Source organism: Oncorhynchus masou, chromosome 13 (assembly GCF_036934945.1).
Source record: "Oncorhynchus masou masou isolate Uvic2021 chromosome 13, UVic_Omas_1.1, whole genome shotgun sequence".
NCBI lineage: Eukaryota > Metazoa > Chordata > Actinopteri > Salmoniformes > Salmonidae > Oncorhynchus > Oncorhynchus masou.
Genome location: NC_088224.1, coordinates 75,984,917 through 76,008,904, shown reverse-complemented (window position 1 = coordinate 76,008,904; position 23,988 = coordinate 75,984,917). Strand labels below are relative to the sequence as shown.

Below are 23,988 nucleotides of genomic sequence, written 5' to 3'. Positions count from 1 at the left end.
AGTCGTCATCACTGTGTGAGTTGTGTTGTTGGATTTCTGTTGGATTATTTTCCATGGTGAGAATATGCAGCAAACATCCCCATCTGCCAAGAAAAGAACACTTGCAAACAAAGATAATGATAAAGATCAGAAAGATATTAAATAAATGAGCCTTTCCTCATTCCAAATATGCCCGGACCTTCTAATTACATGCAATAATTAAAGTAATACCTGGCTGGCCAAAGCCTTCACATTGAACAAATGATTTACCTTTACAGTGTACTGTTTCAGAGACGGCCTCCTATGCCTGGCCTTTCAATGAGAAAGCCATGCATTCCAGAAGTGAAATATGACCTGTTAATAACACAAATCTTCCACACATGAGAGTCTGTCATCAATACACACGGAGAGTTAAATCACTAGCGTCCCACTGGTGTACTGTTCTAAGTGAAGTGCCACGCTCAAGGTAAACTGGCCTACAGCAGCTATGTTCTAGCATTGCACATCCCTCGGTCTAGCATTATTCATTCAAGCGCTCTACAATTCAAACCCTGCAGCTTTCCACTCATGGACAATATTAGAACCCTGATAAGTGATAAGTTATGCCTTCACTGACACCATGGCAAAAGCTTCTTTGTCGGGACTACAGTAAGATTCTCTGATCTGATCACGAGACAAGTCCTGTAGTTTACCCCTGTAGTGGTGCAGGAATCTTACCCTCTCTGCCCCTATCCATGTGTAAAGGCACTGGCCACAAAACAGCACATTGAGCATAGAGGCTTTGAGAAAGTCAGAAACCAAGTTATATTTTATCAGAAGTTGAGGCAATTAAGGCTCACAAATATTCATGTTCACAATTAATAGGATCAACCATTTAGTGACAGTTCTGTGTTCAGAGCTTAATCTACTGTATGATAAATATTCATAATGTATAAATATTATTGTTATGACAATGGTTTGAGGAATGATATTTTATTGTTTTATTGTTTCTACAAATGAAAGATGTACACCGTAACACTGCTTCTACATGCAATACAGACATGCCTACTTGGGAAAAAGGATAACATAAATAAATATGAAATAGATATTTTCACAAATCCTCCACCCTCAACATGACAAGAGTAGGGGGATGCTTTGTAAGTCCCATGCCAGCCTGCCTCACACCATAATTACACACAGTAGTCATTATGGCCTCAAACACTTACACGGTGGTCCAGGTTAAAGGGCCAGGACCTTGTCCTCTTCCCACACAGAAACATGGTAAAGACCCTCTGTCCATCTGACGGTGGTAATAGGGAGACAATGGGACAACCCTGAGACAATAGATGTAGTTGACATCCTGCAATTAAAACAAAAACAATTGACCTCTGAACAACCTAACCTCCAATCAAATTGCTAAAATTACATGATGCAAAAATAAAAAACTGCTCTAGAGAAAAAAAGTTGTATTTTCATTCATAGATTCCTTTCCAGATGATTTGAATGAATTAAGTTATTGTACACAAAAAGCGCTATAAGGTAAATTATTCATTTTAAAGGGCAGTGTGTCTTCAAAACACAAGCTCTGTGAAACATTGGCTGCCCTCCAGTGGTTAACTTGGAAATAAACAAGGAACTTGAGGCCTTCACACACAAACCCTCAACATCTACCACTAACATAATTTAGGGGGTAGTCAGCCCCTCTTCACAATAATTGAAGCAAGAAACATTAACAAATTAGTTTCTTTGCTATGATATATGATGTACAGACTTTTGCGTACGTGTGTGTAGCTGCGAAGCTCCACCCCTCATACACATGTAATACACAGAATGCAGGAAGGCTTTTTGACAGGAAGTAAACACAGCACTCTTTGACAGAACTATATTTATTTGCCTGTTTTGTACAACAAAGGGCAATGTACATGATACAGGACCTTTCAGATCACTTACTGGAGGAAATGAGGACATCCTTTAGTTTATAGTCTTATAGTAGATGCCTGCTACCAAACAACGGTGAGTCTTTCAAAGTGAAAGTTAACTGAATCCTAACAGTGGGGCATTACGAGTGTGACTGAGAAAATGGCCTCCCGACGGTCTCTCCCAGAAGACGATCTCTCCTGTCCTGTGTGCTTAAACATCTTCAGTGATCCTGTCCTCCTATCATGTAGCCACAGCTTCTGTAAAGCATGTCTACAGGAGTACTGGAGACTGAGAGGATTTCAGGAATGTCCCGTTTGTAGGGAAGTATTTTCAATGGGTAATCCACTCTGTAACCGGGCTCTAAAGAACCTGTGTGAGGCTGTCTTAAAGGAAAGGAGTCAGACCGTTTCAGACGGGTCTGAGGTTCTCTGCAGTCTGCATGGTGAGAAACTCAAGCTCTTCTGTATGGAGGATCAAGAGCCCATTTGTGTGGTTTGTCGTGATTCAAGGAAACATAAAAAGCATGACTGCATCCCCATACCGGAAGCTGTACAGGAACATAAGGTAGGATTATTTGGTAGTGGCAAAAAAATACCGTGCAATAGTTTGTAGTAGTTGTTTCTATTTGGATTATTTTTTAACATGTAGCACTATTTTGTGGTACTTTACAATAGTGGTGCTAAGATACAGCTTGTGAAATCTGTTTTTTTACTCTTAACCAAATGTCTTTCCTACACAGCAATTTCACAGAGTAACACGTTTGTGAATCCTATGTTTAATTTCAGGTGAAACTCAAGACTGTATTGAACCCCCTAAAAGATAAACTGAGGCTTCTTAATGAAATCAAACTCACCTGTTCTAAAACAGCAAAACATATCACGGTATGAAATGTCAGTATTGATGCAACAACATTGTACTCATTTTGGCTAGTTTGTTGTCAACTCAGTTCTAGATCATCATCATCATACTGTAACAGAAGACTGAGGTGAAGCCATTTTGATTGGATGCCGTCAGCGGTGGGGGGATACAGTATGTCTTAGATTTTCCTCTCACTGTCTCCAGATCCAAGCCCAGTACACAGAGAGGCAGATTAAGGAGCAGTTTAAAAAGCTGTACCAGTTTCTGCGAGAGGAAGAGGCCGCCAGGATAGATGCAGTGAGGATGGAAGTGGTGCGGAAGAGTCACGGGATGAAGAACAAGATAACAGAGATGAACAGAAAAATATCATCACTTTCAGACACAATCAAAGCCATCGAACAACAGCTGAGAGTTGAAGACGTCTCATTCTTGCAGGTAAACAGCTGATTTTATGAGTCGATATTGGATATTGTAGCAATCCTTCCTATATGAGCCACAATACAATTCCCACCAAGTGGGTTAACCCTATTGGTGCAATGTGTAGAGTTTGCCTTTCATGTCAGAGACCCGGGTTCACTTCTCTGCGCCCCCATTCACTACATTGGTGTCAGAAGTGGGAATGCACAGCCCAGAATGTGTGAGGGGACTAAGTAGTCAATGCATGTTCCTTCCTGTTTGGAGGGGGCAATATAGCAATCCTCACTATATGAGCCAATTTACAATTCCTACCAAGTAGGAATGCATAGGTGCCTTTCACGCCGGTGACCTGAGTTTGCTTCCCTGCCGTTCTCTACAGTATTATTTACGGTTTATTTTATTGGTAACACTGATTTGCATCTCACCTGCTTTCTTGTTCCTCTTCAGAACTACAAGGCCTCTGTGAAAAGGTAAGTAATCTTAATCCTGTATCTCCTCTGTGGTTCAGAACCCATCATCAGAGCAGTATTGAACACTAAACATTCTTCCAGAGCCCAGCACCCACTGCCAGATGCAGAGAGGGTTTCCGGAGCGCTCATAGAAGTGGCCAAACACCTGGGCAACCTGCAGTTCAGAGTCTGGGTGAAGATGCAAGGGATTGTTCATTACAGTGAGTGTTTTACAGCAACAAAAAGGTTTTAGTCTGCGCCTTGTTCTTAGTCCTAGAACAGTATCTGTAAAAGGCAAATTCAGATGAAATCCAGTAGTGTTCTGAATAATAATAAAAACAATATTCTTTCTATTGCAATGCTCATATTTAGATGTTAGTCTCAATTAAACTTGTGGGTAATTTCCAGAGTTAAAATCTCTCATCAGCTCCTGTAATCCTGGATCCCAATACTGCAGGCACACATCTCATTCTGTCTGAGGACTTGACCAGCTTAAGGGATGCTGATAGAGCACTACAGCTTCCTGACAACCCAGAGAGGATTGATGGATGTGTTCTAGGCTCTGAGGGTTTTAACTCAGGAACACACAGCTGGGATATTGAGAATTTGGATGGTCAATATTGGGCTGTAGGTGTGACCACTATGCATGCCAACAGGCCTAATAATTGTAGCGGTATGCCAAATGAATCCTGGGGTGTTTGGACTACTTGTGGTGTATACCTAGAAATGTCCCCACAGCCAAATCTTCATCACCTCACAGTAGATCACTTTCCCCAAAAGATGAGAGTGCATCTGGACTGGGCCAAGGGAAAACTGTCATTCTTTGACCTTGATAAAAACACACACATACACACAATTACACACACCTTCACAAAGACAGTCTACCCTATATTTCGTCATGATAAAACATTGAGAATCTTACCAGTGAAGACCAGCGTGACAACAGTTAAACACAGCACAAACTGATGTAATAGTTTAACTGCCACAACACTGATTCTTAGCACTCTACTCATAGTCCTTAGTGTTGGAGAGGTGTGCATTGGTCTTTTCTCCACTATCTTTGACACACTCGGTTCTAGAACAATGGATTCTGACCCTGGTCTTATCAACAGGTGAACCAATCAAATTGTTTATGTATCACTCTTTATGTAGCCTAATGTTGATATTTTGTATTGATTGATCCAGTAAAAGCATGTTGATTGCTGTGGATGTTTTTCTATTGTCAGAATGCTGTGTGTATGGTAAATCTATTCTTGCTCTGTCTGGTCAGTCGCATCTATGATATTGATCTTCATTATCAGTAAACTATATTTTACTTCCTTACCAAAAGCATGTCTAACTGCATACAAATGTCAACTAGGTTTTATTAATACAATGTGAAACAAATTGTGTTTCCCTTATCTCCTGTTAAATTTCACAATTTCCAGTATGTTAGTCTCCAAACATCACATCAGCAAGAGAACAGAACTGGTCTCTGTTAAAGTACCTCCATTTTCAGATGTCTGTCCTCTTTCTCACTGACACACTCATGCCATTGGTAAAGGGGGGTGATGAGCTATGACTCAAACATCCTTGTCTAACCACTGTAGTGGAACATGCACAACATGTTTAGAAACTGTTAGATCCACTAATATTACTCTATACCACTCAACCTCAACACCAGTTCCACCGTTGAAACTGCTGTGGAACTGGCTTCAAGGTCCAGAGTTGGTAAGAGTTGAATACCCCTGCTCTATACCTTCCTGGCTTTGTGCGAGTCTCTCTTAATCCATTCATCCTCAGATCTTGAGACGAGGAAAAACAACTCATATGGAAATTAATGGGCCCGATTTCATTTAAAGGGTAGTTATTGTAAATAGACTTGAGTGTGTAGCCGTAAGTCATTTAAAATAACAAGAATACAGGAAGTTTCAGCTAATCACATTTAATAGATTTAGAAACTGACAACTTGTTAATCCTTAGCATAACTACAGCAGGAAAAGAAAATTGAGCAACAATTAACGTAACTTAATACATGACAGTATGAACAGTCGACAACATGGCACAACTTCTAAATACACTGTACTGTAGTATAATGTTTGTACCAAATGCAAACGTCAGAGCTATTCAATTTCTTTCTATTTGAATTGCGATTTCAGAGGGACACAAACTAAAGGAATTAAGATGCCATAAATTAACCATTCAGTCAAATACAGACTTATATTTTCACATTAACCCTGACAATTAAAACACTGACCTAAAAAGCGTGACCCAGTCTGAGATACTAACCTAAAAGTTAGTTATAATTCTCAAACTGATCGCAGCCTGACAATCCCCAGAAGTGAAATTAAGAGTAAAGATCTAATTTAAAACCCAAGGATAGACAGACTGTTCAAAGATGTATTCTGGCTTAGTTTGGCATGGTTGATTATTAACATGGACAAAACTTTGTCAATAACTATATTACATCAAACAGATTGTCCTACTTAAAGGTGCTGTAATTGTTAGGGGCCAAAGAGTTGGCTGGTATAGAGATTTAATTTAGTTAACTAAATTTGACTAATTAAAATCGATAAATCTACATTTAAAGTGGTGATCAGTTATCATAATGTAGGCTGCTTACATTCACGTATGGGGACTCAGAGGGAAAACTCAACTAACAGTCTCAGAAAGGACTGTTCCTTTCCCTATGAATAAGAAATACTAACAATTCTCTGAAGGTGAAACAGACTTGAGAAATCGGTCCTAAATTTACGCTAAATCCTGCATTGATGTCAATAGGAGATTTGTAACACGAACATTTGCATAGTTCTGGTTAAAATACTGCCCTGTATGAATCTCTAGAGAGTTCCTACAGTGGTCACTGCCTAAGTGCCAATCCTGTGCAAAATCCAATGAGAAAGACTCCCTAGAACTTCAAAAACTAAATGTTAAAAGAAAATGTACACAAATATGGGGCACTCATTGGAGCATTGAGATGGTACGTAGATGTAGCATGTTAAGAATAACCTGGATTTATAAACTGGATGATTAACAGAAAATATAAAAATGAAAAAGTATAGCCTCTGCACAGTGTCGGTAACCACCACCACACATCCTGAGAAAAACATCCCAAAAAAACAGTCCGGTATTAACAGAGCCCAAAGAATTTAAACACAACTTTGAACCAGTACAGACCTAGGCCTCAATGGGAGAGGGATGCATATTCTCATAATTTGAAGTTCCATCTATCTACCCACCCAATGACCTGGGATTTCAAATTAGTGTAATTCTGTTAAGGGAAAAATAACATGTGAACCAAAAGTCCCAAAAATATATATGTTTTGCAGGGGCTTACAAAGGCCTTCCCCATGATATTTGGTTGCTTGCATTTAACCTAGAATACAAGCAGAAAACCCCAACTTGTTTTCACCTTGCAGCACACTGTTTACACATCTAGAAGGCAACCATTCTAAAACGTTCAAACCTTTCCCATTTAATTCAGTCTGAATTCAGAATTACGCACCTGTGATAACTTAAAGGTCAAATATGAACATTTTGAATTCCTAAAGAAATCAAAATGTTTCATCTTCCAAGACAGTGAGAGTATCCTGTGATTCCAAAGATGTGGCGGGAATGCCGAGGTGGTGACTGTCTGAGCATCCCACGTCACTTAATGTCCTCAACAAGCCTCGCTCTGAACATGGGAATTGAGGGCGAAATGTATGAGTCACTCTTGCTGACACGTTTCCTGTCAAACAGTTTTGTTCCCCCACTGTTCAACCAACCTGTAATCTCCCGAATGACAGCATCCCTGTAAGAGGCTCATTGTGGTCTCTGTCGCTGCTATACTGTGCCTGACCCCCCTCCTCTCTACAGCACAAGCTGCGCACATCAAGTTAGTCCTGCACATGAGTCTCAGAAAGGAGAGGGAACCAATTCATGAGGCAGCGGCCAGGAGAGGGCGTAGCACTCAGTCATGACTTGACAGGCCCATCCTTGGACTGCTCATAGAACACAACTCCTTTTGAATCTAGACGGAGGGAAGTAGGACACGTCAGATTTGCTTAGCTCAGACATACTATACCAATCAGGCTTTTCGGGTTCTTGAAAATCTCTCCACAATCATACAGCAGGAATTACAAGCTTACCTTGTTTTTGTAAATTCTGAATATATTCAATCTCTGTAAAAATATAAAAACAATGTTTAGTACAGTGTGAGAGATTGATAATACAGTAGTTATACATGCACCATTCTCTTTCTGTTCTAAGGACCAGCCATAGCAGGACAATTGTTTAACTTTGAATGATCAGAGGCAACAGCTACCTACCTTTAGTGTGATAGATAACAGCAGCTTTTAGATCGAACGCCCCCCAAGATCTTGAGTCACAACCCTTGTGATGGCCGTGCTCCTTCACCAGAGCATGAGGATGAGCAGGGGAGGCAAGAGGCAACTCAGCACCAGGGTCCTTAGAAGAGGACACTACGGCACATCTACTCCCAGCCTCACCAATGAGAGTGTCTGTGCAAGGGGCTTGGCCTCCCAGTGCAGCATCAGGGCCAGGAGCCAAGTGAGGGTCTGATTTCCCAACACTGCTATGGACTTGGGACATAGTTTGTTTGTCCTGCTTGTAAGCTCTTGGGAAGAGGGGCTTGTCAGGACTCAGAGAGGAGGTGGCAGAGACCTGCAGAGGCAAAGCTGTAGGGCCACCTCCCTGAAAGGTGATCTCCACGATCTGGCCTTTCAAGGCTGGTTTCCCCACTGCCGGCCACACCTCGGGCCCTGCACTGGGCTCGTTGATGAACGACAGCCCCCACTGGTTCTGGAAAATGTCCACCAGAGCTTTGGGATTTGTCTTAGAGGCAGGTGAGTCCACTTGGTGGGCGCTGGGGAGGGCTGGTTGCATATTTGAAGTGGCCAGGGGGTAAACAAGGAGACTGGACTTTCTCAGTTCTCTGGTAGTAACAGAGGAGGTGCCCGACATATTAGTGCCGTTGCTGGACAAGGATGATTCGTTCTCCCACTTGCGGGGAAGGGAGACATGCATTGCTCCAGTGCAAACATTAGTGGTGAAAAGTGGCGCAGGGAGGGGGCAGCTATTCCCCTCTCCAGATAGGAGTCCATTGGTGAAGCTAGGGGAGGTGATGGTTTTGACAGCAGACATGGGGACTTGGGAGAGTCTGGTGGGCACCTGGGACTGGGGAGGGGAGGTGTCACCTGCTTTGTTTAGATTCTCTTTCACTTTACTTGCATAACTGACCTTGGGCACTGTTTTGGCACTACTATTGTCCACAGGAAAGACGGGGGGTGGTTTAAAGAGGGTCCATGAATCGTTTTTTGTGGAGATAAACATATCTTTGCTTAGTCTGTCTTCCAGCTTTTTAACAGAGCCTGCAACAGGCTTGCCGTCAGAGTTGTTACAGTGTAGTTCACCAACCTGAGCCACAGGTGGGACACTTGGAATGGAAATGGGAGACTGTGAGCCTGCTGCTGTATCGGCAGCCTCTGGAGTGTGAGGCTCCGTGTCATGTTTGTTAGTGACCATAACTGCCTGAAGCGTAGCCTTCTCCTGCCGAGCAGTCACACTGTCCTCTGCCATTGCACTCCGCTGAGCCCAGCGTTTCTTGGGAGTGATGTATCCACTCTCAGAACCACTGCCACCGCTGTCTGGTCCAGGCATGCTGGGGTAGCCGTTAGCATACAGGTCAGGTTTGAGGAGCACAACGCCATTTGTTAAAGCAATGGACTCGCTCTTGCCATCATGTGTTTTCAACTCTGAAGGCATGTCATTTTTGCAATTCATACTGTTCTTAAAATGGCTATTGCTACTGCCTTTTGTGTGAGTGGCGAGGAGCTTCCAGGGAGGTTTGGGTTTCAAGTTGTTTGCTGCTTGAGTAATGAAGGACATCCACAGGAACAGAAGGGGTGTTCTCTCTCCAATGGGCTTCCATTTATTTTTCCATTACCTGAAGACATGACAAGAAAATACACAATAACAATCAAATATACTGTACTTGCATAGAGTAGACCTACATTTGTTAAACTATCTTCACCCAAAAGAATACGCCTGTTTTGTCTATGTCCACAACAATACAGGCTATCCAATGAAGTCGTACGGGTAAACTCTGATGCCACATTTCCTGCAGACAATTCAAAATCTGATATTGAAAGTGTTAGTGAATGAGTTAAAAAAAACAACATGAATACATTTGAAAGAAAGTCAAGCCCGCTCACATGTCTTGATACATGTCATTGCCAATACTAGCCAGCAGATCTGATCTTGCTTACAGCGGCACTAGGGTCAGACAGCATTCCTCTGTATATTAGGAAACCTTACCTCAATCTAAGGATGAAAAATGCTTTGTACTCCAAAGTCGCATTATCCCAACTGCTACACCAAGAAGATTGAACAACAGCTAGTTTAGTAGCAGTCATTCAATCTTCTCTTGGAACAGTTGGGATAATGGGACAATTCTGAGTACAATGCATCCCTGGATTGAGGTACGTTTTCTGAGCTATATCTTCAGCGGCTCATTGGGGTCTTAATATACACAGGAATACCGTCCGACCATAAACATAGTACAGCTGTAAGCAAGTGGGTCGGATCTACTGGCTGTGCCAATGATGCCAGAGAAGATCAAGTGACAAGAGCAACAGGCCCCAAAATAACGATAGCTATTAGCTAGCTACGATAGACTTGAAAAACATCTGATCAAACACATTTACCATTGATGTCAACACCCAGACTATAACTCTTACAATTACATGAACGTAGGAAAAAGTTACTGTTTACCGTAGCTAGCTAATAATAAATTGCCAATGTTACTTAATTAGCAAATGTTAACGGAACATTCCAGAGAAGCCGGTTCGTGTTGCAATGACGTTAGATAACTCATTATCTACATTCGCAAAGGCTAACATTAGCAAAAGTGACACTCAGCTGACTAACGTTAGTATCAGGTAATTACGTCGGATTTGTTCGCTGGCACATTTCTTAAATCATTTCTGGCTTACAATGCTGCTAACTAACGTTAGCTAGTTAACTACGTTAGCTGTCCGGTTATTAGACGGTGCACAAGGTCAATGTCCAGCGAACTGTCGTTAGCTAGCCAACGTTCACTAATTTAGTTAACCGTACCAATCTAGATAACTAACTAAACACTCACTAACAACGTTCTCTAAAAAAAAATAATAATAATTAGCCAACGGGCTAGCTCATGTTTTATATAATAGTTAGCTAGCTGCAAGCTGGCTATTGACGGCTCAAAAGTTTGTTGCTACAGTACTGTAGTAGATTATGTAGGGACATTCGGACCCGTTTTCTCCGTCTGCGCTTCCTCGTACTGGTGCTGTTGATCATTTTCTACCCATGCGTTCGGTGGACCGGGGTGACTCTCGTCTACGTGCTTCAAACATCCCTCAGATAACCATCCATCGGTCCTCCATTAAAGTGCAAATTAAATGCAAATCCACGAAGGCTGCTTCCCCTGTTAAACTAGCTAGCTAGCCAGTAGCATAGCCAAAACATTCCCAATCAACGCCCATGACTTCATTTCTGAGCTACGTTTGGGCGTGTACAAGCGGATCATTTGTATGAAGTCGGTGACCTTTCAGTGTGTTGCATTATGGGGTTTAACAATTGTCCGGCTTGCGCATACATTTTTTGTTACAAAAATTGTGTTGTAAAAAACATTGAGTTTTGACTGCAAGTTTTTACAGTTTTTCTTTACCAACTTAATTCTACAGCCATTGCCTGCATTGTGGGAGGCTCCATTGCCATTCAATCATTAGGATGTTTTTGTTTGACCCACGCGAACGTGACTGAAACAGGAACCAACTTTGCTGCGATTCATGTATACAGTGGACACGGACAAATGCATGTAATAGTTGATGCTCTCTCAATCACTCATTGATTGTACAATGTACACAAGTGTGACTTCAGTAGGTATAATTTCAGTTTGTGAGTGTGTGATATTGGGGTTGGAACCATTATTTCAACATTATAAAGAACAACAAGATATATTATAAATATATCAAATTTCAGCCAGACCGCCCAGCCAATCCGAGCCACCTACACGCCTGACCCCCACCAGTTTAGTCAATAACTGAACTCTCTCACAACACAAGTTCCTTTCCAAGGTATGGGAAACAAAAGTTGAATGAAAACACACAGAAATAGTACACCCTCCATATAATTCATATCATATGACCAATAGTACTGTAGTACTGTAGAGATCGTTTTACTTGCCCCTAGTGGTCCAGGGCCCTGTAGTGCCCCAACCCAAACACACCCCACTCAGCTTTAGGATCTTGGTGAAACATTCATTATTGGTTTCAGGTGTGTTAGGCCAAGGCCAGAGTGACCACACAGGACAGCAGACCCCCAGGACCAGGACTGAGCAGCCCAGCGGCTAGGGATTGCCTAAATAGGTACACTACCGTTAAAAAGTTTGGGGTCACTTAGAAATGTCCTTGTTTATGAAAGAAAATTATTTGTTTGTCCATTAAAATAACATAAATTTGATCAGAAATACAGTTTAGACATTGTTAATGTTGTAAATGGCTATTGTAGCTGAAAACGGCCGATTTTTTATGGAATATCTACATAGGCGTACAGAGGCCCATAATCAGCAACCATCACTCTTGTGTACCAATGGCACGTTGTGTTAGCTAATCCAAGTTTATAATTTAAAAGGCTAATTGATCATTAGAAAACCCTTTTGTTAGCACAGCTGACACCTGTGGGGCTGATTAAAGAAGCAATACAACTGGCCTCCTTTAGACGAGCTGAGTATCTGGAGCATCAGCATTTGTGGGTTCGATTACACAAACGGGCTCGAAACAGAATAAAAGGAGGAGTGGCCCCGGTGTACAACTGAGCAAGAGGACAAGTACATTAGAGTGTCTAGCTTGAGAAACAGACACCTCACAAGTCCTCAACTGGCAGCGTCATTAAATACTACCCGCACAACACCAGTCTCAACATCAACAGTGAAGAGGTGACTCCGGGATGCTGGCCTTCTAGGCAGAGTTGCAAAGAAAAAGCCATATCTCAGACTGGCCAATAAAAAGAAAAGATTAAGATGAGCAAAAGAACACAGACACTGGACAGAAGAAGATTGGTAAAAAAGTGTTATGGGCAGACAAATCTAAGTTTGAGGTGTTCGGATCACAAAGAACATTCGTGAGATGCAGGAAAAGATGCTGGAGGAGTGCTTAACGCCATCTGTCAACCATGGTGGAGGCAATATTTTTATTTATTTGATTTTTATTTCACCTTTATTTAACCAGGTAGGCAAGTTGAGAACATGTTCTCATTTACAATTGCGACCTGGCCAAGATAAAGCAAAGCAGTTCGACACATACAACGACACAGAGTTACACATGGAGTAAAACAAACATACAGTCAATAATACAGTATAAACAAGTCTATATACGATGTGAGCAAATGAGGTGAGATAAGGGAGGTAAAGGCAAAAAAAAGGCCATGTTGGCAAAGTAAATACAATATAGCAAGTAAAACACTGGAATGGTAGATTTGCAGTGGAAGAATGTGCAAAGGAGTAAAATAAATCAAATAAATACAGTAGGGAAAGAGGTAGTTGTTTGGGCTAAATTATAGGTGGGCTATGTACAGGTGCAGTAATCTGTGAGCTGCTCTGACAGTTGGTGCTTAAAGCTAGTGAGGGAGATAATTGTTTCCAGTTTCAGAGATTTTTGTAGTTCGTTCCAGTCATTGGCAGCAGAGAACTGGAAGGAGAGGCGGCCAAAGAAAGAATTGGTTTTGGGGGTGACCAGAGAGATATACCTGCTGGAGAGCATGCTACAGGTGGGTGATGCTATGGTGACCAGCGAGCTGAGATAAGGGGGAACTTACCTAGCAGGTTCTTGTAAATGACATGGAGCCAGTGGGTTTGGCGACGAGTATGAAGCGAGGGCCAGCCAACGAGAGCGTACAGGTCGCAATGGTGGGTAGTATATGGGGCTTTGGTGACAAAACGGATTGCACTGTGATAGACTGCATCCAATTTGTTGAGTAGGGTATTGGAGGCTATTTTGGAAATGGCATCGCCGAAGTCGAGGATTGGTAGGATGGTCAGTTTTACAAGGGTATGTTTGGCAGCATGAGTGAAGGATGTTTTCTTGCGAAATAGGAAGCCAATTCTAGATTTAACTTTGGATTGGAGATGTTTGATGTGGGTCTGGAAGGAGAGTTTACAGTCTAACCAGACACTGAGGTATTTGTAATTGTCCACGTATACTAAGTCAGAGCCGTCCAGAGTAGTGATGTTGGACAGGCAGCGATCGGTTGAAGAGCATGCATTGTATTTAAGAGCAATTGGAGGCCACGGAAGGAGAGTTGTATGGCATTGAAGCTTGCCTGGAGGGTTGTTAACACAGTGTCCAAAGAAGGGCCAGAAGTATACAGAATGGTGTTGTCTGCGTAGAGGTGGATCAGAGACTCACCAGCAGCAAGAGCGACATCATTGATGTATACAGAGAAGAGAGTCGGTCCAAGAATTGAACCCTGTGGCACCCCCATAGAGACTGTCAGAGGTCCGGACAGCAGACCCTCCAATTTGACACACTGAACTCTATCAGAGAAGTAGTTGGTGAACCAGGCGAGGCAATCATTTGAGAAACCAATATGATGGTCTGGGGGTGCTTTGGTGGTTGTAAAGTGGGAGATTTGTGAAGGGTAAAAGGGATCTTGAAGAAGGAAGGCTATCACGGACGGCGCTTAATTGGAGCGAATTTCCCCCTACAACAGGACGATGACCCAAAGCACAGCTCCAAACTATGCAAGAACTATTTAGGGAAGAATTCTGGTATTCTGTCTATAATGGAGTGGCCAGCACAGTCACCCTATTGAGCTGTTGTGGGTGCAGCTAGACCGTATGGTACATAAGAAGTGCCCATTAAGCCAATTCAACTTGTGGGAGGTGCTTCAGGAAGCATGGGGTGAAATCTCTTCAGATTACCTCAACAAATTGACAACTAGAATGCCAAAGGTCTGCAAGGCTGCAATTGCTGCAAATGGAGGATTCTTTGACGAAAGAAAAGTGTGAAGGACACAATTACTATTTAAATTTAAAATAATTATTTATAACCTTGTCAATGTCTTGACTATATTTCCTACTTATTTTGCAACTAATTTCATGTATGTTTTCATGGAAAACAAGGACATTTCTAAATGACCCCAAACTTTTGAACGGTAGTGTATCTCCCTTGATCTCCCCTGACCTGGGAAATCTCAATACAGACTCCTTTTTTGTACTATATTCCATATAAGGCATCCAGACCTTATGAAAGTTGCACAGTATACCCTTAATCTTAAAACAAATCTAGTGATAATGTACATAGCTTGACATTTATTACATGCATTGTGGGAGGATAACCAATGAATGGCAATGCATTTATCAGCCACTATAAATGCTAAGTTACACAGTTTCTTCTGATAACAGTCTCCAGTATCAACATTTTCAAGCAAGCAAAAACAGGGAGAAGAGAGAATGTTTAGACATGCTGAGATAAAAGAACTTACTCTTTACCAGAATTCAGCCCGCCTTCACAAGACCACATATGCAAATATGTCCCCTTTTGTGCGTTACACCTCCAGCAGAATAATAACATTTCCGAGTGAATGATATTCAGTTTCATTGGAATATAAACTCAGCAAAAAAAGAAACGTCCTCTCACTGTCAACTGCGTTTATTTTCAGTAAACTTAACATGTGTAAATATGTGTATGAACATAACAAGATTCAACAACTGAGACATAAACTTAACAAGTTCCACAGACATGTGACTAACATAAATATAATAATGTGTCCTTGAACAAAGGGGGGTCAAAATCAAAAGTAAAGTATCTGTATCTGGTGTGGCCACCAGCTATATTAAGTACTGCAGTGCATCTCCTCCTCATGGACTGCACCAGATATGCCAGTTCTTGCTGGGAGATGTTACCCCACTCTTCCACCAAGGCACCTGCAAGTTCCCGAACATTTCTGGGGGGAATGGCCGTAGCCTTCACCCTCTGATCCAACAGGTCCCAGACATGCTCATTGGGATTGAGATCCAGGTTATTTGCTGGCCATGGCAGAACACTGACATTCCTGTCTTGCAGGAAATCACAAACCGAATGAGCAGTATGGCTGGTGGCATTGTCATGCTGGAGGGTCATGTCAGGATGAGCCTGCAGGAAGGGTACCACATGAGGGAGGAGGATGTCTTCCTTGTAACGCACAGCGTTGAGCTTGCCTGCAATGACAACAAGCTCAGTCCTATGATGCTGTGACACACCGCCCCAGACCATGACGGACGCTCCACCTTCAAATAAATCCCACTCCAGAGTACAGGCCTCGGTGTAATGCTCTTTCCTTCGACGATAAACGCTAATCTGACCATCACCCCTGGTGAGACAAGACAGAGACTCGTCAAAGAAGAGCACTTTTTGCCAGTCCTGTCTGGTCCAGTGATGGTGGGTTTGTGCCCATAGACTACGTTGTTGCCGGTGATCTCTGGTGAGGACCTGCCTTACAACAGGCATACAAGCCCTCAGTCCAGCCTCTCTCAGCCTATTGCGGACAGTCTGAGCACTGATGGAGGGATTGTGTGTTCCTGGTGTAACTCGGGCAGTTGTTGTTGCCATCCTGTACCTGTCCTGCAGGTGTGATGTTCGGATGTACCGATCCTGTGCAGGTGTTGTTACACGTGGTCTGCCACTGCGAGACGATCAGCTGTCCGTCTTGTCTTCCTGTAGCGCTATCTTAGGTGTCTCACAGCACAGACCTTGCAATTTATTGCCCTTACCACATCTGCAGTCCTCTTGGCTCCTTGCAGAATGCCTAAGGCACGTTCATGCAGATTTCTTATGGTGTTTTTCAGAGTCAGTAGAAAGGCCTCTTTAGTGTCCTAAGTTTTCATAACTGTGTCCTTAATTGCCTACCGTCTGTAAGCTGTTAGTGTCTTAATGACCGGTTCCGCTGGTGCAGGTTCATTCATTGTGTTTAAAGCCTTTACAATGACGATCTGTGAAGTTATTTGGATTACGAATGATTTTTAAACGACAGGGTCCTGAAAAAGGGACGTTTCTTTTTTTGCTAAGTTTAGTATGTTCTATGGATGGTCTTAAACTGCAGTTATTTATGTGTGAGATTATATGAACATGACTGAGCATTCTAACATATCTGTATCCATTGATTATCATCAATAGCGTAAATCGACTTTGGAGTTTTGTCAGACTGTCTTAAAATAGCATCTGGCTTGTCCAGTGTTTGCTGGACAAAGGGAATAGAGTGTTGTATCTGCAAAAAATCACCTCACCTCTGTCATAGACTGGTCTTGCCTGGCCCTGCTGAGACCCTTGTCACTATCTGATCCTCCTAAAGTTAGGCATGACAAAGAACAACCTTGGTGTACATTTATACATTATCCTATAATAGAATCAATGGTTCAATTTTGTATCATTCACAAATATACTGAACACTTCACCTGAGCTCCGTAGACTGGTCTTCCCTGGCTGTCTGACTGTGCTGGGAATCTTCCCACTCCTAAAAGGTAGGCTATAAACATAGCTCAAGAGAAAGTGTAAGTCTCTCCAACTCTGCTCTCTTCAAACTACATCTAGCATATTGGCTGATATAGCCCCAGTAATACAACAAGGGCCATGTGAGAATCTCCGGTAAGTTGACCTATTTCTTAAGTTATTTTTCACATTTGATATTGCCTATAGGGTGCATAATTACTGGGACATGGCTGCCAAGTGAGCTGCGTAACATACGCCCTGTAGCGCCCCAACCCAAACACACCCCACTCAGCTTTAGGATCCTGGTGTACAATGGGGTACTGTGGTGTCAACAGCACCCCCTATATTTAAGGACAGGTATTTACCTTAGTCCACTAGCTCCATTCACTTCACCAGAGAGGAAGAGGCAAAGACTTTGCCACAGAATTTGTAAACCATCTTTGAGTTTATTGGTGAAAAAACAACATATGACTAGACAGTGAGCAGGTTACCAATCGGCTCTCTTACAATAGCAATTACAATTCCCATCCAATTAAATGATTGGAAACTCAAATAGACCTACTGTGGGAAGATAAATCTTTGCTATAGTGGGCTACATGTATGATTCAGATGATGAGCAGAAAGCATAGAGTTACAGGACTCATCTTTGTGTCTGTGCCTTTATGGTGACAGCATTGGTAGCGCCATTGAGGTTATCTCCATTTTATTGTAGTCAAATTAAATGATTCCATCCATCCTCTTCAACTACAAGTCTAATGCCGTCACTGGTGTTTGCTATGTGTTGTTTTTGTCCCAGGGACCTCAATCAGAACAAATAAAGTACTATAGATACTGGTAGGTACTTTAGAGCTACCTAAATGTTGTCTCAGTAGGCATCTAATGGAACTATGGCATCACTGGCGTGCCATCCATCCCACTTCAGACACAAATGTAGTGAATTGGGACTCAAACTCGGATCCCTGCTACTGTCCTCTCCACTAAGTTGCTAGGTGTTTCTTGTGTCACTAATGCTACCACATGGAACATGCCACCTGGTACACATTTGCCATAGTTTCCGAGCTTCAATCTGACAAGTCTTTCCAGGATACACTTTTGACAGCCTCAGACTGTATCCCACTTCTCACCTCAGTATTGAGAAGAGTGGAGGAGAGCAAATGTGGTAAGTGGATTCTCTGGATATTACGTACCCAGGATAATGTAATAGATCTAAGCTACCGGTAGGTGGGGGAAAGGTCACTGAAACTACCGAATAGTGTAAAGCTGCCACCATCTTTCAAAAACAGGGAGCTATAGTAAAGATTTGTATAACTTAACCAAGGTAGACCACAGACTGTCATTTCAAATAGGAATAAATGAGTCATAGTGGGCAGAACAAGCAAGGAGTTGGGCAGAGGCAAGCAGGAGCCAGCAATGTCCTATTGGCACGGTCTAGCATGCATTTGCATTTTTCCGTTAAGGAATGCTTTACATTTATACATACGGTGAAATATCTGTCTCATTGTTATATCTGTGGTTATAGGGTGACAAGAAATTGGGAGATGAACCTATACACTACCCATAGCTCAACATGATTTATCTGGATTTACAAATGGAGACCGTCTGAAACCAGGGAATGGACTGGCAAGCTGTTCCATGATGAAGGGGCTCTGCACAGGAAAAGGCCCTGCCCTCAGCTGTGCTTTAAGATATTCTCGAGGTGACTTAGGTCAAAGTCTGGTGATTAAATCGAGCATGTTGGTTTATATTGTGTGAGCATGTCCTTGAGTAAGTGGGAGCATATAAATGTAGGCTATCCAACTTGCACATCCCACTTTTATGATAATTACTAAAGACCGATGTTTTAGAATGCTCTCAATGTTGTTATGTTAGTTATTATTATATCCACAAATAAAATATTTTGCATAAGTCTGAGACAATTAACTCACACTGTGTGTGTGTTTGTGTGTGTGTATGTGTGTGCTTGTGCTTGTTGATGTCAATATAAAATAATGTCTGTGGGTGATTTGTTAGTCAAATGAGTTTGGTGATAATATGCAAACCATTCATGCCCATAATCTGCATTTTATATGTAAATTCTTTAAAGTTTAATTTTGCAAGAAATTCTATCCTTCTTTTTCTCACAGGAGTCTGTTTTAACTTTTTTAAATTCACCCGTACCTTTTAAATGCATACAAAATGTGAATTCTCTCTGAATTCAACACTCACACAAATTGTTGTTAAGACTGTCCCTTTAAGCCTCCCCGAGTTGTGCAGCGGTCTAAAGCACTGCATCGCAGTGCTTGAGGAGTCACTACAGTCCCAGGTTCGACGCCAGGCGGTGTCACAGCTAGCCGTGACAGGGAGACCCATGAGGCAGCGCACAATTGTCCGTGTTAGCTGGATGGTGTTTCCTCCGACACGTTAGTACGGCTGCCTTCCGTGTTAAGCGAGCAGTGTGTCAAGAAGCAGTGTGGCGTGGCAGGGTTGTGTTTTTGGAGGACGCATGGCTCTTGACCTTCGCCTCTCCCGAGTCCGTAGGGGAGTTGCAGCGATGGGACAAGACTGTAACTACCAATTGTGGAGAAAAGTTTTAAATATATATATTTTTTTAATGACTGTCCCTTTAAAGGCCCTAAGCTGATGATACTGTTCTTATTGTAAATACTAATCTTTACTTTATGCACATTGCACAAATTATGGATGTTTTTTTCACATATTTATTTAGGAAGCTCAAGCTATCTACTGTGATCTATCGTGGCCTCAAAATTTCTGCATTTCAAAAGAATATAGCATGCCATCCCACTATAAAACATTCAGTGGCCAATGCTTGTGCTCATGCTACTACTCCACCCATCAGGAGAGAGTGCTCTGAAATACATTAGTGATGAATGGATCAATGTCCCAAACTCCCAGAACTTGCAACCGATATACTCTTCTCTTCTGAGAACCTTTATATGATGAAGTTTAGAGCAGTATAGATATGGACTGGAGACAGACGTCAGCAAAGCTTGCCCACATACAGTTTATAGAGTCACACTTCAGCAAAGCTTGTCCACATACCGATATGGAGTCACACCTCAGCAAAGCTTGTCCGCATACAGATATGGAGTCACACCTCAGCAAAACTTGTCCACATTCAGATATGGAGTCACACTTCAGCAAAGCTTGTCCACATACAGATATGGAGTCACACCTCAGCAAAGCTTGTCCACATACAGATATGGAGTCACACCTCAGCAAAACTTGTCCACATTCAGATATGGAGTCACACCTCAGCAAAGCTTGTCCACATACAGATATGGAGTCACACCTCAGCAAAGCTTGTCCACATTCAGATATGGAGTCACACCTCAGCAAAGCTTGTCCACATACAGATATGGAGTCACACCTCAGCAAAGCTTGTCCACATACAGATATGGAGTCACACCTCAGCAAAGCTTGTCCACATTCAGATATGGAGTCACACCTCAGCAAAGCTTGTCCACATACAGATATGGAGTCACACCTCAGCAAAGCTTGTCCACATACAGATATGGAGTCACACCTCAGCAAAGGTCATCCACGTACAGATACTGTATGGAGTCACACCTCAGCAAAGGTCATCCACGTACAGATACTGTATGGAGTCACACCTCAGCAAAGGTCATCCACGTACAGATACTGTATGGAGTCACACCTCAGCAAATCTTTTCCACATACAGCCTGCTCTTAATGAGCATCCACCATTTCCCCACTTCCCATAAAAATGTACTTTCAGTGTGGAATCGTGACTGACTCGGCTGATAAATGAAATGGGCTACGGGAGCTACTGATTTTCCAGTGTGATAGAAATTGTCATATTTTGGCCGGGTTTTACATCTCATTTCCTCTCCTGTGAAGTCTCTTAAGAAAGCGAGTTCCTAAAAACAGACTCGGACGGAAATGACCTGCTGCTTTAAATAGACCTGTCTTCCACAGAGAGAGACAGAGAGAAGAGAGGGGAACAGTGAAACTCTCCCATTGTAGCTACCTCATTAACTCTGAAGGTAATGTTGGCACTAGTCTTCATGGCAATGCACATATTTTACTTTGTAGTATATAGAATTTTATAATGTTATATCTTGTTTATTGTGTATATACACATGTGGGATCGGCAGGTAGCCTAGCGGTTAATAAGAGCTTTGGCCCAGGAACCGAAAGGTTTCTGGTTTGAATCCCCGGGCCGACTAGGTGAAAAAACCTAAATGTTTTACTCATTGCAGGAGTAAAACAAAAGAAGGTGATAAATAAAAGAGGGTGATAATTTCTAATGGGAAATTAATTTTGATAGGCTACAAGAAGCTATAGTTTGGGTGTAAGCTACGGATGCATTTTGGATACACTTGTATGTCGTAGTAGAGACCAATATATATCTTGTGTTATTAAGCTATATAAAACAACATTTCAGGTACATTTTTGTACATTTGAATGTTGCAGTTGTAGGACCTACAGTAGTAGGACATTTATTCTGTATGGTGTTTTAGCATTTGAGCGAGTGAGAGAATTTATGTAAGTCACAAGGCAATTTTTTTCAGCAACAACAGAGTGAGCAAATTAAGATACAGCATCTGTACAGTGCCTTTTTAGAAAGTAGAGTACATCACCACTTTTCACAATTGTAACATTTTGGCAGAGCTGTGTGTGATAAGTCTAAATGAGACCGGCAGGGTAGCCTAGTGGTTAGAGCATTGGACAAGTAACCGAAAGGTTGCAAGTTCAAGCCCCCGAGCTGACAAGGTACAAATCTGTCGTTCTGCCCCTGAACAGGCAGTTTACCCACTGTTCCTAGGCCGTCATTGACTTAACTGACTTGCCTAGTTAAATAAAGGTAAAATAAAAAAAATAACCAAATGCCCCAAGACAACACTAATATAACTGAAAGTTGATTTTTTATTTTTTATTTATTGGACTGGTCAACAATGAGGTGTCTCCTTTCGCCATCTTCCCCAATATTTAATTTTTATCATGATGTGCGTGCTGCTGACCATCTGTTTTCTGCTCCAATTACAAAATATGGTAGCCTACTCTCTGCAAGGCACATTCCCCCCAGCATTCCTGTGCTGTGACCCCCTCCCCTCTTCTCCTGTGCCTCCAGCAGCACTGTCCGTCCATGTTGCAAACTAATTGGGTGATTGCTCCCCATTAGAGTCGCCATAGCTGGGTCACTCTGCTGTGCTGTAGAGGACAGAGGACATCCCCACAGTAAAAATATAGCTGGAGACAGATTTTCAATGATTATGTAATACCTTTCTCATTCAATTGAGATCTGTCCAGACTTTTGTGAGGTGAGATTTAGAAGATCAAATAATGTATATTTGAATTGGGCCCAGCCAGACATAGAGGCCCTGTATTGATGTGGGAGATACTTAACTCCTGGCCTTCATTTAGCAATAGGCCTAATGACACTTTAGCCATGTAAACAAACTGAAATCTTGAGTTGCTAACTTTCCGGGTTGCTACTTTCTCGGTTTTAGATTATTTTCCCGGTGTCCATAAAATTAGGTTATTTAATAATCTGGGTGGACCATCCTTGTGGGGCCTTTTTCTGTCAGATGGATTATCCAGTCTTGAGGGGGAGCCTATAGTAAGTCTACTTCCCAGACAAAGAGAGAGAGAGAGAGAGACTATAGTAAACCGACACAGAGAGAGACTATAGTAAACATACTCCCCAGACACAGAGAGAGACTATAGTAAACATACTCCCCAGACACAGAGACTATAGTAAACCGACACAGAGAGAGACTATAGTAAACATACTCCCCAGACACAGAGAGAGAGAGAGACTATAGTAAACCGACACAGAGAGAGACTATAGTAAACATACTCCCCAGACACAGAGAGAGACTATAGTAAACATACTCCCCAGACACAGAGACTATAGTAAACCGACACAGAGAGAGACTATAGTAAACATACTCCCCAGACACAGAGACTATAGTAAACCGACACAGAGAGAGACTATGGAAAACATACTCCCCAGACACAGAGAGAGACTATAGTAAACATACTCCCCAGACACAGAGAGAGACAATAGTAAACATACTCCCCAGACACAGAGAGAGAGAGAGACTATAGTAAACATACTCCCCAGACACAGAGAGAGACAATAGTAAACATACTCCCCAGACACAGAGAGAGACTATAGTAAACATACTCCCCAGATACAGAGCGAGAGAGAGACTATAGTAAACATACTCCCCAGACACAGAGCGAGAGAGAGACTATAGTAAACATACTCCCCAGACACAGAGAGAAACTATAGTAAACATACTCCCCAGACACGGAGCGAGAGAGAGACTATAGTAAACATACTCCCCAGACACAGAGAGAGACTATAGTAAACATACTCCCCAGACACTGATAGAGACTATAGTAAACATACTCCCCAGACACACAGAGAGAGAGAGACTATGGTAAACATACTCCCCAGACACAGAGAGAGACTATAGTAAACATACTCCCCAGACACAGAGCGAGAGAGAGACTATAGTAAACATACTCCCCAGACACAGACACAGAGAGAGACTATAGTAAACATACTCCCCAGACACAGAGAGAGACTATAGTAAACCGACACAGAGAGAGACTATAGTAAACATACTCCCCAGACACAGAGAGAGACTATAGTAAACATACTCCCCAGACACAGAGCGAGACTATAGTAAACATACTCCCCAGACACAGAGAGAGACTATAGTAAACATACTCCCCAGACACAGAGAGAGAGAGAGACTATAGTAAACCGACACAGAGAAAGACTATAGTAAACCGACACAGAGAGAGACTATAGTAAACATACTCCCCAGACACAGAGAGAGAGAGAGACTATAGTAAACATACTCCCCAGACACACAGAGAGAGAGAGACTATAGTAAACATACTCCCCAGACACAGAGAGAGAG

At 42.2% G+C, this 23,988-nt stretch overlaps 1 protein-coding gene and 1 pseudogene across 3 annotated transcripts; one reads left to right on the top strand and one right to left on the bottom strand.

The window, feature by feature from the left end:
- Positions 1-1,788: 1,788 nt before the first annotated feature.
- Positions 1,789-4,816, top strand: LOC135553073 (E3 ubiquitin-protein ligase TRIM35-like). 3 transcript variants are annotated; one of them, XM_064985163.1, is made up of 6 exons: positions 1,789-2,442; positions 2,664-2,759; positions 2,941-3,171; positions 3,601-3,623; positions 3,705-3,823; positions 4,030-4,816. In XM_064985163.1, exons 1-6 carry the CDS (start codon positions 2,038-2,040, stop codon positions 4,566-4,568), a joined length of 1,413 nt encoding a protein of 470 aa, XP_064841235.1. In that variant the 5' UTR covers positions 1,789-2,037; the 3' UTR covers positions 4,569-4,816. The 3 variants fall into 3 exon arrangements, with proteins under 3 accessions (XP_064841235.1, XP_064841237.1, XP_064841236.1); XM_064985165.1 differs by having other exon boundaries at positions 4,011-4,176; XM_064985164.1 differs by lacking the exon at positions 2,664-2,759.
- Positions 4,817-5,510: 694 nt separating this feature from the next.
- LOC135553074 (FMR1-interacting protein NUFIP2-like) lies at positions 5,511-11,004 on the bottom strand (annotated as a pseudogene).
- Between the last annotated feature and the right edge of the window lie 12,984 nt (positions 11,005-23,988).

What these genes read in the sequence shown, in the direction of transcription:
- LOC135553073 (XM_064985163.1), top strand. Translation starts at nt 2,038, where the DNA reads ATGGCCTCCCGACGGTCTCTCCCAGAAGACGATCTCTCCTGTCCTGTG. An exon ending in AAGCTGTACAGGAACATAAG is followed by an intron (nt 2,443 to 2,663) that starts GTAGGATTATTT and finishes GTTTAATTTCAG; the next exon opens with GTGAAACTCAAGACTGTATT. An exon ending in AAGACGTCTCATTCTTGCAG is followed by an intron (nt 3,172 to 3,600) that starts GTAAACAGCTGA and finishes GTTCCTCTTCAG; the next exon opens with AACTACAAGGCCTCTGTGAA.